Below are 15,217 nucleotides of genomic sequence, written 5' to 3'. Positions count from 1 at the left end.
AATATGATAAAAGCAATTTATTTCTAAAGAGTTATACTATGACCGTGAAGGTGTGTGCAAAATAAGCTATTACTATGCCGGCAGGGGAAGTATATACTACAGTATCGTATGTAATGAGTACTCACGCTCACTTCAGCCTGAAGCCGCATGTTCAACAATACCAATTAAGCTATTTACAACGCTCGCTTCTTACTTCCTATACAGTTTTGTAATCATCCGACATGAAATACTTTTACCCAATATACTGTTAGGCATTAACAAAACAAATATATATACGGTCGAATCTAGAAACCTCACTTTTTTTAAAAGTCGGTTCTATTTTTTGTCGATCATTGGTCGTTTGTCATAACGTTTTTAAATTATTTTCAGGTTAATCAAACTAAGCACAGATATCATATTAACAAATTGAGTCTTTATATGAACTAGAAGTGTGTAGTATAATCTTGAAGGATTGTGAATCCCCTAGACATTGTTAAGTACGATCTGAACAACATTTAACTCTGTTATCTGATAAACAAATGCTATTAACTCTGGACTTACTGATAAGACTTATATTGTCATCTGTTGAATTAATACTTTTGTAAGAAATTGTTTCTCTTCAGCAATAAAAAAATAATACGCAGTTTTGAAAACGTAACTTGGAAATAACTGCATACGAGTACAACATAAAACAGTTAAATACAACTCATTACAACAACCAATCAATACGACTGACATGGGACTGAACAGGAGACTTTCTGACCAAAACAATCACTTGTAAAAGGACTTACGCCACAGTGACTAAAAAAAGGTGGCGTCGCATTCTATGTGGCCTAACTATATTTATAGAGACTATTTAAATTTTTTTTAATCCTATAGTTATAGAGAACAATACAAAAAGAAATTGAAATATTCTAGAGTTCCTTCGCTCAAATTCATTTAAACGCGATTATGCATTGTTTTATTTTCAAACAATAGCGCAAACCGATATCTGTGACCGGGTAGATTAGTATTGATAACGTATACCTACATCAAAACACGTCGGATGATTACCATAGACCCGATATGTTGTTATTAATAGAGGCGTGGTGCAATGTTTATTCATGTGCACATCATTATGTTATTTACATTTTTATTACAATTTGGAAATAAATCTTTTCTGAAATTCAAAAGCCTCAAAGTACTTTCATTGGGCGTATATTTCCATATATCCTAACTTAATTGCGTATAAAATCCGCAAAACAATTTATTGCAAAGTTTTCAGATTAACCTCTGTGGGTAAAGAACAAACATAATATAATAAATAAATCAACATTTGTTCTTTTGATGCACACAGATAAAGATAAATTAAAATCATTCTCTATAAAATCTAAAATGAAAACATCGCATTTACAGATTCGTTAAGTCATCTATGTAATATCTCTGTCTAACCAAAACATTCGTCGATAGAGCGACAAGGATAACTTCCATGAAAGTGGTAACAGCTCATTTAACCCGTTAATGGTAATTGCTAACCTTGAACCGCTGGACATCCTCCATAGTGGCCGTTTTGCCGTCCGACACGCAAGAGTGGAAGAACGAAGGCGCTACCGACACTCCCAGGGCTTCCGATGTCATTCCTGTACCTGAAATTGGTCATATGCATGTCGATTTAAGATAATTAATTTGAAAAAAAAGTAAAAGTATTTTGTATTTTTTAAGTAAAAGTATAATTTATTTAAAAAATACAAAATCATTTTATTATAGTAATAACTTTACCAGAAGATTTAGGTTTAAATAAATTGTGTAGTGTGTTGTGTTAACTAGATGTAAGAGTCACGTTACTTAAAACATGTAAGCGCCAGCTATCACTAGCTATAATTTGGAAATTGTGACGAATTATTTAAATTCATTTGACCTTTGCCAGTGGCATCCTTTCTGATTCTCAATATGACCAGACTACTATCCAGATGTGGGATTTTGTTAAAAGGAGAACCTTACCCATCTTAAACTTAACCTTGACATCATAGTAATGCGATAATACATTAAAACTTTAATTGTGTGAGCTTAAATAATATGTTGACGTATGACACTGTTCCTATAAAATAAGCATATTTCTTTATGTGTTGTGTTGCGTGTTGCAAACTAACAGAAAATGAATAACAGCAGTATTTTACGCAAGCACCCTGACAAAATAAGTGTAACAAAAACACTTCAATCGGAATGACTTGTTCGAACATTTTAACAGTTTATTCGTTTAAAATTCGAACTGATAATTAAATGGTATGCGGTAATGACGTGCGGCGCGACGCATGCGTGCGCGCTCATGCGAAACTCACCATATTGGTCGAATACAATGGTTGAGCGCAATATGTCCTCGTATTGTTTTCGGGTATGGGCGCGATCTTATCATACAAGTTTTAATACACCCATAAGAGCAGTTGAATGGACTAAGTAACAACTAGGTCTTAATTTACATTTGTGTATTTGCACTGTCGTCAACAACTTGACAATATTGTATAGAACGGTGTCACAAGTTGAAGTGGCCGCATTTCTGTGATTTAAATATAAATAAATAAATATATATGGGACAAATTACACTGATTGAGTTAGCCTCGAAGTAAGTTCGAAACTTGTGTTACGAGATACTAACTCAACGTTACTATATTTTATAATAAATACTTATATAGATAAACATCCAAGACCCAGGGCAATCAGAAAAAGTTCTTTTCTCATCATGCCCTGGCCGGGATTCGAACCCGGGACCTCCGGTGTCACAGACAAGCGAACTACCGCTGCGCCACAGAGGCCGACGATTTGTTAAAAACAATGGCTGTGACCTGAACAAGATTACCTTAAAAAAAAAAACAATACTTTACATTAAAAATATTATCTTGGCAATTCTGGAAAAAGTTACTGTTTAAAACCAGTGAGAAGATAAAGACAAAAATTTGGCGAAAAATTCATTTGAGGTAAACATAGGACTAAGTTTTTTTGGGAATTCGGGCTACAAGACAAGAGAAAGTCTCTTTTTTTTATCTTATTTTGCCTCTTTTGTTCGCGGTTGGTAACCGCAAACGAAACATAAATAACTAACCGTGTATTTTTTTTTTAATATTTTACTTAGCTGTCATTTAATTGAAATTCGTGCAAACTAGAAACCATGCATTTACAAAAGATAAAGTGACGTCATTAGGTACCGTCACGATTACTGATGTCACTGAGGGCGACCTTTTAGGAGCATTTGACTGAACCGGGTCACTCAATTAATTGACCACGAAGAAGTTTATACGAGTTCTATATTTAGTAACGTGAACTTTTTTTGACATCAAATAAACTATCATATTATCATAGAAAGTGGAAAAAATTTAATCATTTGTGCCCATGAGAAACAAGCTTGATAATTATTTATCATAACTCATTATAACCACAGGGGTGATGTGATATATAATGCTAAAAGATACATAATTACATACGTAAAATCACGGCTTTTTCTCTGAGGGGTAAGCAAAGACCACAACTATTCACTTGCCACGATAAATGCATACTTTTTTGCATCGTTGACTTTCATTACTTTCTTCATGCAAGTTCGTCGCTTCAGTCAATTTTAACCCTTGACCTTTTTACATGTTAACGCCTTAAATGGACTTTGAAACCCCAAAACTGTTAGCGCTTGATTATTATTATTAAAAAGAAGTTAAAGAATTATGCTTATAAAAAAGAAGTAAAATTAACTACAAATTACAAATGCCATACAGTTCGAGTCACACGCCGACCACACAATGTGACCTTTCATCGTATATGAGCTACGTCCGGCATACCCTGGATGCCTTGGACTGATCAGCCGACAATAGCTGTGATCAAATAATTCACTCGTAATTACGTAATAAAACTATTCTTCGGGGCATAGGAATTTAAATATTCTGGATAGTGGAGTTTGGATAATTTTACGAATCTGATAACACTGGTACTTCTACAATACAATAGATTACGGGTGGTTTATTTGTCTGATAAATATCGAGAGCGTACCTAGTACTATACCGGCGAGATTGCATTAAAAGAGTTATGAATGTAGATGAAGCGAAAGAAGTATGCAACGGTCTCATAAAGTGTAAATGTTAAGTCTCTGCCTCCAGGAAAGAGGCGTAATTCCTATTTTTCACATAATGGTATTAATAATAAAAAATCAGGAAGAGAACACTACCACTATTCAACGCGTCTGCTACTTTTATTTTCCCTATTTCTGGTCCCAATTCCGTCACTGGTCTAGCTTTATAAATACTTGTTTTGCCTACGCCATACGGGATAAAGAAGTGATTTTTGTGTGTGTAAATTATTCTAAGACCTAAATGTGCAAAGAAATGGTTGGGAACCACTGGCGTACAGTAATTCCATAACGAGTCTCATAAACTAAAGTAGGGCAGCGAGAACGAGTGGAAGACGTAACTCGGATGAAATAATCGCGGGTTGCATCACAAATGAGCCACCTACACGAGTGTTACTTCCATCATTAAATTATTCTTGGTATACACTGAAGTCCAGGATAATTTTCCTTTAAAGCAAGCTGCTACATATGACCGTATTGACTTTAATGCACGAAAATATCCGAATTTAAGTGAAACTAATTCGTTCAAATGTTACTGCTGACTGTTAATGGTTGCATTCCTGGTTTTACATCTGCTAAAGACAGCATATAAGAATGATTCCTAACGCCGTTTTATAACAAAATAAAAAAAGCGTAATTTAAAAAGTAAACGAAAGTAAAGCTATCCTTTACACATTATCAAGGATATGTAGGAAAACTGTAGACATGAAATCAAATGTTAAAATCACAACCCAACCCACACATTTTTCCGCGTGTAATTGGCAATAATTAACTTATTCTCGTTAGGTTAACGCACACATTTGACTACATGCATGGCCATCGTTTACAAGAGATTATTTGTGCGAATGAGCGTTAATTATATCAAGATTTGTGTGATAATAGCGTTGTTCTTTAAAAGTGCTTTACTTAGGAGCAAAGAAGAAAAATGCTATCGCGAGTTTTATAAGTCTGGTCGCCTAAGCTTATATTTTTTTACAAGTGAATCTTACAATCCAAATTACCTGCTTTGTCAGCATTGGAGGCCATTACCCGGAAAGTGCCAAAGAGTAGCACCAGCAGTCTTTGTGTGCAGACTGGCAGAGACAGCAGGAGTCTGCGGACAAATAAGCAATAAGTTTTGTTGCTAACAACTATAGAAGTCGGCAATAGATTTAAATACATATATTGACTCACTGACATGTAATAGTTGGCCGGAAAACTCTGATAGAGTTTTGTAATATGGACAACTGTCATAAAGTAGGTATCCTCTAAAGATTTTAAGAAAGACGATACAGCTTTGGCTAACTCTCGATTTCCGTGGGATTTTTTTAAAATCATCAAACAAATATACGAATTGCGAACACGATGAATATGTGACGGCTGTCTGTTATTTGTCAGACAGTATTATGATAGCAAAAATATAAAAAATCCAACTCGTACTACGACCATAGCAGTAAGGGAAATTACAATTAACGGTATTACTGCTCTTCGTTAGATTGGTAGTAACAAGGGCAAGAAAGGTAAAAATTAATCGTAAATATTTAAATATTTATTTTTAACAAGATTTCAATTAACGACATCTCAACTGCAGATGCAACCTGCCTCACTTCATATGAGTAACATACCCTGGCCTCATTTCTTTTTTTATTATTATTAATTAACGTTATTAATACACTGACAGAAAAATAGAATAGCAAAAACATTTCTGTAGGCAACAAATCACGAACCGCTCTCTAGTTTGCTACAATTTGCATAGAAATCAAACTTCAGAAACAAACACACAGAATAATATGCAGTTGGAACGAACTCATCGGGTTTATGATAGGTTTATTATCATGACGGTCATCGTAGCGTAAAACTAGAGCATTTTATAATATGTAAATGCAAAAAAAAATTCTAGTTTCCTGACCGCAAATAAATTTTTTTTTTATTTTGCAATGCACAATACACACGTCATGTGTGTGAATTTTATTTTTATATTTAATAGAACTACTAACCGAACAATTTCTTTAGTTAAAAAAGATCGATTTTGTAATAAAAAGTAACATAAAATATTTATAGGTACTGTAAAATTTGTTTTACAGTTTGAGGATATGTGACACATATCAGTAACATGCATTTGTCACAGAATTTCTTTCTTACATAGTTAAGCACTTATTTGATAACAAAAGTTATGATTGTATTAAAATGATATGACTGAATCATACACAATAAAATAAAGCTACAAATACATAGACAGACGTGCCATGAGCAATTTGAAAGCCACAACAATGGTTTTATCGTCTGTAACCAATTAAACAGGAAAACTATAAAGAAAACCGGGGGTTATTGCTCCCGTAGCGACAAAATATGGAAGGCACAGATAATGAGCAGCTGTAGTACATTATTGACGAAGAACAAGGTCTACCAATAAACTTGGGGTGTAGACACATTTTCTCCTTTTTTTTGTATGTATGTTTGTAACCCGATAACTTCCGAACAGTTGGTCTGATTTTGATGTAATTAAAAGGTATGTAGGATCTGTGAATAGAAATTTTAAACTCGTGGGACATAAAAATCGGTCATGTAGGTTTTGGCATATTCACAATTTTTTAAGAATTGAAAGTAATTTGTAAGGTTCGTTCACGGCGAAAATCTAATACTAATCATTTACGTAACGTTGGTCGCCGCAATAAATACAAAGCTTTACATCTGTACATCCACTTTTTATGTTCGTAGCGATCATGGGAACGGCTCACACAGATATTATCAATGAATGGGCAGCATTGATGCACCGCAGCGAAACGGGAAGACGTTCGAGTTGCTAATGGGGCGTTTAGCGATCGCGCGATATTGTGGTCAGTTAGTCGGCGATAAACATTTCGAGGATCGGTTCACCCGAAGAAACCCCTGTTAGACATGTTGAAGAGATTCTTGTGATTAGCAAGAATCAATTCTAAGGCTTACAGGATCATTCCAGTGTGAGCGTTTTTTTTTTACATCTTTCTGGGCCGCCTATGCAGATAACATATGAAAGCGGGGCATGGATTGGAATTTGCTATCTATGCTTATATAGCAATGCACCTTGCCCGTCTTGCCACATGCTTACAAGAGGACTTAACTAAGAAAAATAGAATGCTCAGAGACGCCATTCTGGTCTTGGGGCAAAACGGTAATATCGAGTATAATTATAGGAGTCGCAACAAAAAGGTAGTTGGTAGTTGTAGATGGTCATTCAATAAACTATGATTAAAAACCACGTTTTCAACTTTATAGCTACAAGAAACTTATCCAGGAATTACACCAATATTCTTAGCTATCTAGAACTTTTTTCAGGACGCCTCAAGGAATCTCTCAAAAGTTGTTCTAATTCTGTATTAATTAATTTGAATGTCACAAAAAACTATATTCCTCCTACCGACTGACACGCATGCAATATCGATCAGTCGCACCTTAGGGAACTAGTCTATCCCAGTGGCACGCCCAGCCACACCCGTTCACGAGCTCTTCCTTACATGATGAACTAACCATTGTTTATAGACACTCGGACACAAATAGTGATGCCGATGGATTGTCCACAGAAAGCCGATACTATCGATAGATCAGTTACCGAAAATAATATTGACACCCAACATTACTTTCGATAGCATTGAAGCGCAATTTTCCAATTTTGCAACAAGATCAAAAGCACTATCGATAGAATCGATAATATTACCGCTAACTATTGCATTTTTTCCCAATAGTTTTGGCCTATCGATAGTGAATGCAATACTATCGTGGGCAAGCTCACTCTCGATCAACAGGCCCATCGTTATTGTAGATTATATCGGCAATAATGGATACAATTTGTGGAGCAAAAGCTACTGGCCTGGAATTAAGTGGAACAGAGTACCTAAATCAGTGCGCCTAAGTGCTTACTAAATCTTATAAAATTAAAAGACACATTTAATAGAAAAAGTTTATATTTAAGTTTTAAGCATTTCAAATTCAGTATCAATTTATTCATATCGTTTCACCCTTCGTGAGGAGGATAGAAACGCTAAGACTATGATGGTTATGGAACAGTAGGATTTCGAGTCTCCAACAGCGCCTAAGCGACTAATAAGTACCTTTCAATTGTTTACAGTAAGTCGAGATACTGTTTGACTATAACAGCAGTATGACAATGCTGTTTACGGTTTGCTTCCGACTGAAATTCATGCAGGATGTGCTCGTGTTCATGCTTTGTTACGTCTGCACTCCGTACTTACGTTAATTACGGTTATTTATCATTTTATACAAGCAACAAATATGTGGTATATTTAATGACAAGTATCACCAGGAAAAGGATAAGATGCACATTCAGGCAACTGCATGTGTAACCCCGTATGATCCAATGTGGTTTAGATTCCTCTGCAAAGATTGTGTTAGTAAAACGGGTGTTGTTTCGTGCAAAACCTGACTTACACAATCCAGGATCATAGTGGTGCACCCCTGTCTTCTCAACAGTTGAGGAGACCGAGACTACGACAGGAGGAAGGAGGGAAAAAAAATAAAAAAAACATTTTCAAATAAAAACCAATGCGTACATGGAGAATTCGCCATTAGGGAGGTGGGAAACAAAAGGTTTAGGGTAGCGCTGGATATAATGCAACTCTAAGATATATTTAACTTATGAGAGAGATGTATTAAACGGGCCTTGGCTCAAAGCGTGTTCGGATCGAAGACCCTGCAGAACTGACAAAGTGGAAAGAGAAATGCAAACGGTAACACGCAAAGACGAGAGAGGGGAACAAGTTGAAGGAAGGCCCTCTTTATTTCTTTTCATTCTAAATTTCAGAAATATTCATATATACCACTGCACTGACTGGCGATTATTTAACTGTATGCGTCACGTTAGTTCTTCGACACAACCTGCTGGATGATAATGCCGTGTTAACTCATGCTAATTAATGATATATGTTGAATACATTATCGGCGACTCACCTCCTTTGCGCGCGCGTGTTAAGTACCTAATAACAATCATCTATTGTTGTTTAATTCAACAGTTTTATACACAAATCTGTGTTTTTTTAGATTCAGGTTAATGAACCTTCAATTTAATCTTATGATTACAAAAACTCGCGTCTAGACAGTTATTTAAATTTTGAATTATTAATATTTTTTATTATATTATTTACTTTATTACATATTATTATTTATCATAAAATTTATATAAAAGTAGGTTTTAAAGATAATATCTAATCAGAGTTAGATACTTATTCAAAAAGCATTTAGACATTTATTTATTTTCGTTTGTACATATATTTATGAACATCAATTATGGGGAAAAAATACAACTAGAACTTAGACTAAGGAGAACTTTAGTACTTATTTCTAGAGGAATTTATTCCGTAGACCTACAGGCCAATTCTGCTATTTGTTAACCGAAACAGGTCGGCTGCGTTTCGTTTTGGTTACAGTTGCGTTTGTAATGTCAAACGGTATTCCAGTAACTTTACGTTGATAGCTGAAGCGCATATAAAACAGAAACGATTGGTCATAAAGCCGCTTAAGGAAGGCTTACGGTGTTGCAACTCAAAAAAGAAACAGTTGCGCGTACATTGCTGCTTTTGTTATAAATTTCCAAGATTTTTGGCTGTATGAGTATTTTGCTCAGTGTTTAAAAAGGTAACGCTTAGTTCGAAGTTGACATTGACAAACAAGTGGTTTGTTTTGAATTCACGAAGCGGCAAACGAAAATTTTTAACAAAGTAAGTTTTTTATTATTATTATAAGTTATAGTTAGACACAACACGAAATAAATACGTTCTACTGCTGAGACGGATCTCAAAGAGGTTTGTGCTATAGGCCACCACCACATAAACCGGCAAATAATAGAACTATGAATTTTATTTTGTAAAATTTTCTCGTAAACTTCATATTAAATTTCGTTCGTAGATAAAATGTCACAAAACTCGTCAGCACAAGCTGGCCGTAGCAGAAGAATAACTTCTGTGAGGCAGTTGGAGCTGTTGGTGGAGTTCATGGATCGCCATAAAGATTTGGCACTTGGTCGTGTACATAGTAAAGAGGCACGGGCACTTGCTTCTCGCCTGTGGAATGAGTGTGCCACGATTTGTAATGCTGAGGGCACATATAGAAAACCCAAGGAATGGAGCCGTGTAAGTACCTTAAGTACTTAGAAATAACTTCACCAAAAACTATCCATTTAAGGGTGGGTGTGTAGTTATATTTTTATTTCATTTAAAATTAATCCTCTCTAATATAAGAAATGCGAAAGTGTTTTTGTTTGTCCAGCCTTCACGCTTAAACCACTGAACCTATCTTGGATGAAATTTTGCATAGACATAGTCTGGGGTATGAAGAAGGATATAGGATACCCTTCATTCCGGCCATGAGAATTGTTCCTGTGGGTTCACGATAATGCTAGTAACACAATACATAAAAAATTGTAATAATGATTTCTTACCTAGCCAATAAAAAAATATTTTTTACATAATTGTTTCAGTACTGGAATGATTTCAAAGGTAGAGTGAAATCGAAATTACGTACCATACGCCAAAGTGTGGGTGGAACCTGGAGGAGGACCAGCAATAGATATTTCTTTGAGCCCTATTGAGGATAGAGTGGCCACAATATTGGGACGAGATGTTGTCACTCCATTGCAGGGTGTTCAACAAAATCCTTTTTTGTCTCAGGTAATTTCATTTTATGTATACAATAAATGTTGGTTTGTTATGTTAGTTTAACAGTTAATTTTTTCATGTTTTGATTTTCACTGTAGAACACTCCTGATGAAGCATCCCACCCTCAACAACCCCAAGAGTTGTCAAGTTATATGAGCGACATTGAAATTGAGTGAGTGATTAAACTATTATAGATTATATATGTTAGTGCTTCATTATTACCAATTGAACCAAAGCCAATTTCAGTTGCATGTGATGCATTTTGTTGACTAGTTAGCAAAGCTGTGGCACAAAAGAGGTCACAAAAATATAGGATGGGTTGCTTTACAGGTATGAGCAGGATATGACTGAGCAAATTTCTATCTCCGATCTTCCTGTCTCGATACAAATGATTGGCACTGATGACCATGATACACCACAAGACTCAGCACCCCAACTTGAGCCTACAGAATCAGAGCCCAGGCCTCGCCGTTCTAGACACAGGCCTAGAGTTCATGCTAGACATAGGTCCTTGTTGAGTAAGTAACAATTATAATATATATTTAGCAAAATTTTTCTTAAAACTGCCAATCAAATATTATTTTAATGTTTGTTTTAGCGCAACAAGTAGAAGAGTCCCTGGATGAGTCACGAGCTGCATTTGTTAGGCTTGAGGAAGCAAAGCTTGCAGCCCAAACTAAACAAATGGAGATAGAAATAAAAAAGGTAGAGGCATTGCAGCAAATAGCACTAGCTATAAATAAGCTAGCAGATGCAGTGTCGTCTACATTTGATCCTGCAGGCTCCTCTACACTACAGCATGGACATCATACTCAAAAAGTAAGAATCTTTTTTTGTATAACCGCCTTTACATATTCTTTGATTTTATTTTAATTATAATATATCATCAAACATGTTGCCGGTTTTTTTAATCATAACTTTTTTTTCAGAGTCCTCGAATTTCTTCGAGTGATGAGAGTGACCATTAGTAGTGACTAGAAGGCGTAATGAAAGGTAAATATTATGGTGATAATAAGATTTAATAAAATTATTGTGAGGCGAGTACAGTATCAATTAGGTTTTTAATCAATGTCTGTGTTTTTCTTCCCACAGACGGTCCACGAGCGATTGTTGGACTGCCCTGCCTTCTGAAAGTTCCTGATTGATTTGATGCCTGTTGCTGTCAGTCCTTGCTTCAAGCCTGCGCAAATCAACATTAGCAGCAAGTTCAGCTGCTATTTCATCATTGTTTAGTGGATGGACATTTAAGCGTGCCTTGTTTGCTATATTGTGTAAAACACAACATGCATTCACTATGCGCGCAGCTGAGATGGGATCGTAATGAAGTTGTCGAGCAGATAACAGGCATCTGCAACATAATTGATAAGAATTTATTGATACAGGATCCGTAATTTAACTGTGATTTCAAAATGGCATAATATAAATAATAGAAGTATCAAAAAGTAATACTTATAGTTAGTAAATTGAAATATTTTTCATATGTTATATAACATAGATTAATAAGAAATTATTGATTTTTAAATAAGACTGATTTTGGTAATAAAACTGTGATTTCAATGGATATAGATGTACCAAAAAGTACCTAATAATGAATATTTTAAAATTGTTTTATTGTAAAAGATTGTTATTGTTATTGATTTATATTTCTTCAGGTAAAAAGACTGATTTGTAATTTAACTGTGATTTCAAAGATGCATATTAGATATAATTTTATTGTTTTTGATTGAAATTACTTTAGAATATAAGACTTGAGATGATTTCAGATAAAAAAAGATTATAATAGAAGAGCCAAAAAGTAAAATAGCTAAATGATTATAAAACAGTTATTACACAACTTTACAAAAATAATAGTATTTTTATTTCATCAATTACTTTAACAAGCAATATAAGTATACCCACCTAAAACGCGCTTTTAGAACTCCAATACAGCGCTCTACAGTATTTCTAGCTGTGACGTGAAGGTTGTAGTAGTGCTCTTCAGGCGTGTCAGGTAGAGCATTTAAAATTGGCGTCATCATGCTTGGTCTTAAAGCATAGCCCGAATCACCTGATGAATAAAATAATGAATTAATATGTATTTAAATTTGAAATTATATTTATGACGGCCACTGTGGCGCAACGGTAGTGCGCTTGTCTGCGTCACCGGAGGTCCCGGGTTCGAATCCCGGCCGGGGCATGATGAGAAACGAACTTTCTCTGATTGGCCTGGGTCTTGGATGTTTATCTATATAAGTATTTATTATAAAATATAGTATCGTTGAGTTAGTATCTCGTAACACAAGTCTCCAACTTACTTCGAGGCTAACTCAATCTGTGTAATTTGTCCCGTATATATTTATATTTATTTATATTTATTTATAAACTTGTAACAAAATATACAAACCTAACAAATACAAATTTTCACCCAAGGCCAATTGCCTCTGTAAGTAATTATTTAAAGGATGTTCACCCCAGATAACACTATCGTGTGTTGAGCCAGGGTGGCTGGCATCCACACTCATTATATTGAGATTCACATCACAAATCTGAAATAAAAATATCATTTTAATTTTTGTTGACTAAAATAAACACTCCATTTAAAAGAGTACAAATATTTAAGAGTAAGGAGACCATGCTTACAATTTGTACATTTAAGGAGTGATAACCCTTCCTATTCATATACCTCTCCTCATTTTGAGTGGGTTTAATAATTGAAACATGGGTCCCATCTATGCATCCCACAACTCCTGGGATACTGAATTTTGAATAAAACCTGCAACAAATCACCAAAATTAACATTTATTTGATATAGCTACATACATATTTAAGAATAATACAATATACTTACTGGGTCTTTAGTTGTTCCCGGCCAGCTTGAGTCAAAGGGAACACAATATATTTATTTAAAATATCAGGCATATTTAAGGCCCCTACCACCTCTTTAATAGCCCGGGACACGGTTGGCTGCGAAACTCCATGGACCCTACATTGGCCAGTTATGGTCTGGTATGAGCCAGAAGCAAAAAATGCTAATGCTATTAGCACCTAGAAGTTAAAATTGAATTAATTAAAAGTTGGTATAGAAGGGGCACACTGTAGATGGAAGGGTAAATCTTTTACCTTATTTTCTGGGCTTATGGCATCACTGCGGCGAGGCCGGCGTAAAAAGGGCCGTAATTCGTTGATGAGGTGACGTGCAAGGGTCTTTGATAACCTGTAGGTTTTTAAAAATTCCCTGTCGGTCATATCAAAGGCCTTCCCTCTTGATGCCGAATTGCGACTTTTTCTACGACGGTCTCTAGCCCTGGCAATATCCTGAAGCTGCGCTCTCAACATTATATCCCAAGCTAAATATGAGCTCATTATTTCTGCAAGGATAATATGTAAGAAGGTATGAGTAACCAATGAAATAACAATGAATTTTGACTGAACAAAAATTTTAAGTCAACAATAAACACCCGAAAAGGTAATTTAATATAATCAAGGAATTACCTACCTTACAATTTTATCACAAGATAATCGCAAAATTTCGCAAAAGTTAAACTTTTGCTGCCGATGCAAAACCGCAACTTTTGACAATTCAACTAACGCAGAACCGTTGTGTTTCGGCCGGACCAACTGTCAAAAAGTTATCAGAATACGCAATAATAGCCGAACGGCAAACGGAACTTTACGTGTCCTTTAGCAGAATACGACAACCGAACCCTTTCGGCTGTGTAACCAATGCGTTACGACTTCGTTTTGAAAAATGGTTAGTAGAATACCAAAAGTTGTCATCAAAGCGTTTCAGATCCGTTTCGGCTAAAAATAAAATAGCAGAATTGGCCTGCTAATTTATTTAAACTTAATGCACATAAAAAGTATATCAGTTGGATGTTCTGCCAGTCATGCCTTTTTAAATGTAATAAACATACAAAAGACTAAGTTGAAATTTGTGTTATACATATAATGGGTAAATCAAGTTTGACTCTTCAGGAATTCCTATTGGAACCAGCAGAATTTTTTTAAGATTAGCAAATATTAAATGCATGCTAATATACTCAATTTTAAAGTACCTACTAAACAAAGGTAAATAATCTTGAGATCCTACTAATATCCTACTAATATTATAAATGCGAAAGTTTGTGAGTATGTCAGGATGTCAGTATGGATGTTTGTTACTCTTTTACGCAAAAACTACTGATCTCATTATGATGAAATTTGGTATGTAGATAGCTGAAAACCCAAAATAACATTTAGGCTTATTATCTGAGTTCTCGCGGGATTGATAGTGTTTCCATGCAGACGAAGTCGCGGGCGGCCTCTAGTAGATACATATAGTCACGTCTTTATCCCTTATATTACACTAAGCTGAAGGTGGCTTGCAGACTTTGCGAACCTGTTGGATGTGTCTATTCCATATAAAAACATGAATATATGTATGTACTTAACCCTTATGGGGTAGACAGAGACAAAATCTTAGATTTAATTAAAATCCTGTTTAACTTAAAGATAGAAAGAGATGCACACTGAAAAATTAGTTTTAACATATTTATACAAGTAATACCCT

General features: G+C 35.1%; 1 protein-coding gene across 7 annotated transcripts in view; it reads right to left on the bottom strand.

The window, feature by feature from the left end:
- LOC106131577 (putative nuclease HARBI1) overlaps nucleotides 1-15,217 on the bottom strand; it is a 30,796-nt gene that overhangs the window by 13,729 nt on the left and 1,850 nt on the right. For 5 of the 7 annotated variants that reach the window (XM_060950054.1, XM_060950052.1, XM_013330709.2 and 2 more), the window contains exons 4-5: nucleotides 5,065-5,156; nucleotides 1,495-1,604 (exon numbers count right to left, since the gene is read on the bottom strand). In XM_060950054.1, the coding sequence (XP_060806037.1) occupies nucleotides 1,495-1,604; nucleotides 5,065-5,156 (202 nt within the window). Of the gene's footprint in view, nucleotides 1-1,494; nucleotides 1,605-5,064; nucleotides 5,157-11,656; nucleotides 12,038-12,588; nucleotides 12,737-13,072; nucleotides 13,215-13,308; nucleotides 13,442-13,516; nucleotides 13,714-13,788; nucleotides 14,037-14,164; nucleotides 15,216-15,217 lie in introns of those variants that run through there. The other 2 variants (XM_060950055.1, XM_060950053.1) reach the window with 2 other exon arrangements.

This window comes from Amyelois transitella, chromosome 20 (genome assembly GCF_032362555.1).
Source record: "Amyelois transitella isolate CPQ chromosome 20, ilAmyTran1.1, whole genome shotgun sequence".
Classification (NCBI taxonomy): domain Eukaryota; kingdom Metazoa; phylum Arthropoda; class Insecta; order Lepidoptera; family Pyralidae; genus Amyelois; species Amyelois transitella.
This window is presented reverse-complemented; position numbering and strand designations above follow the sequence as displayed.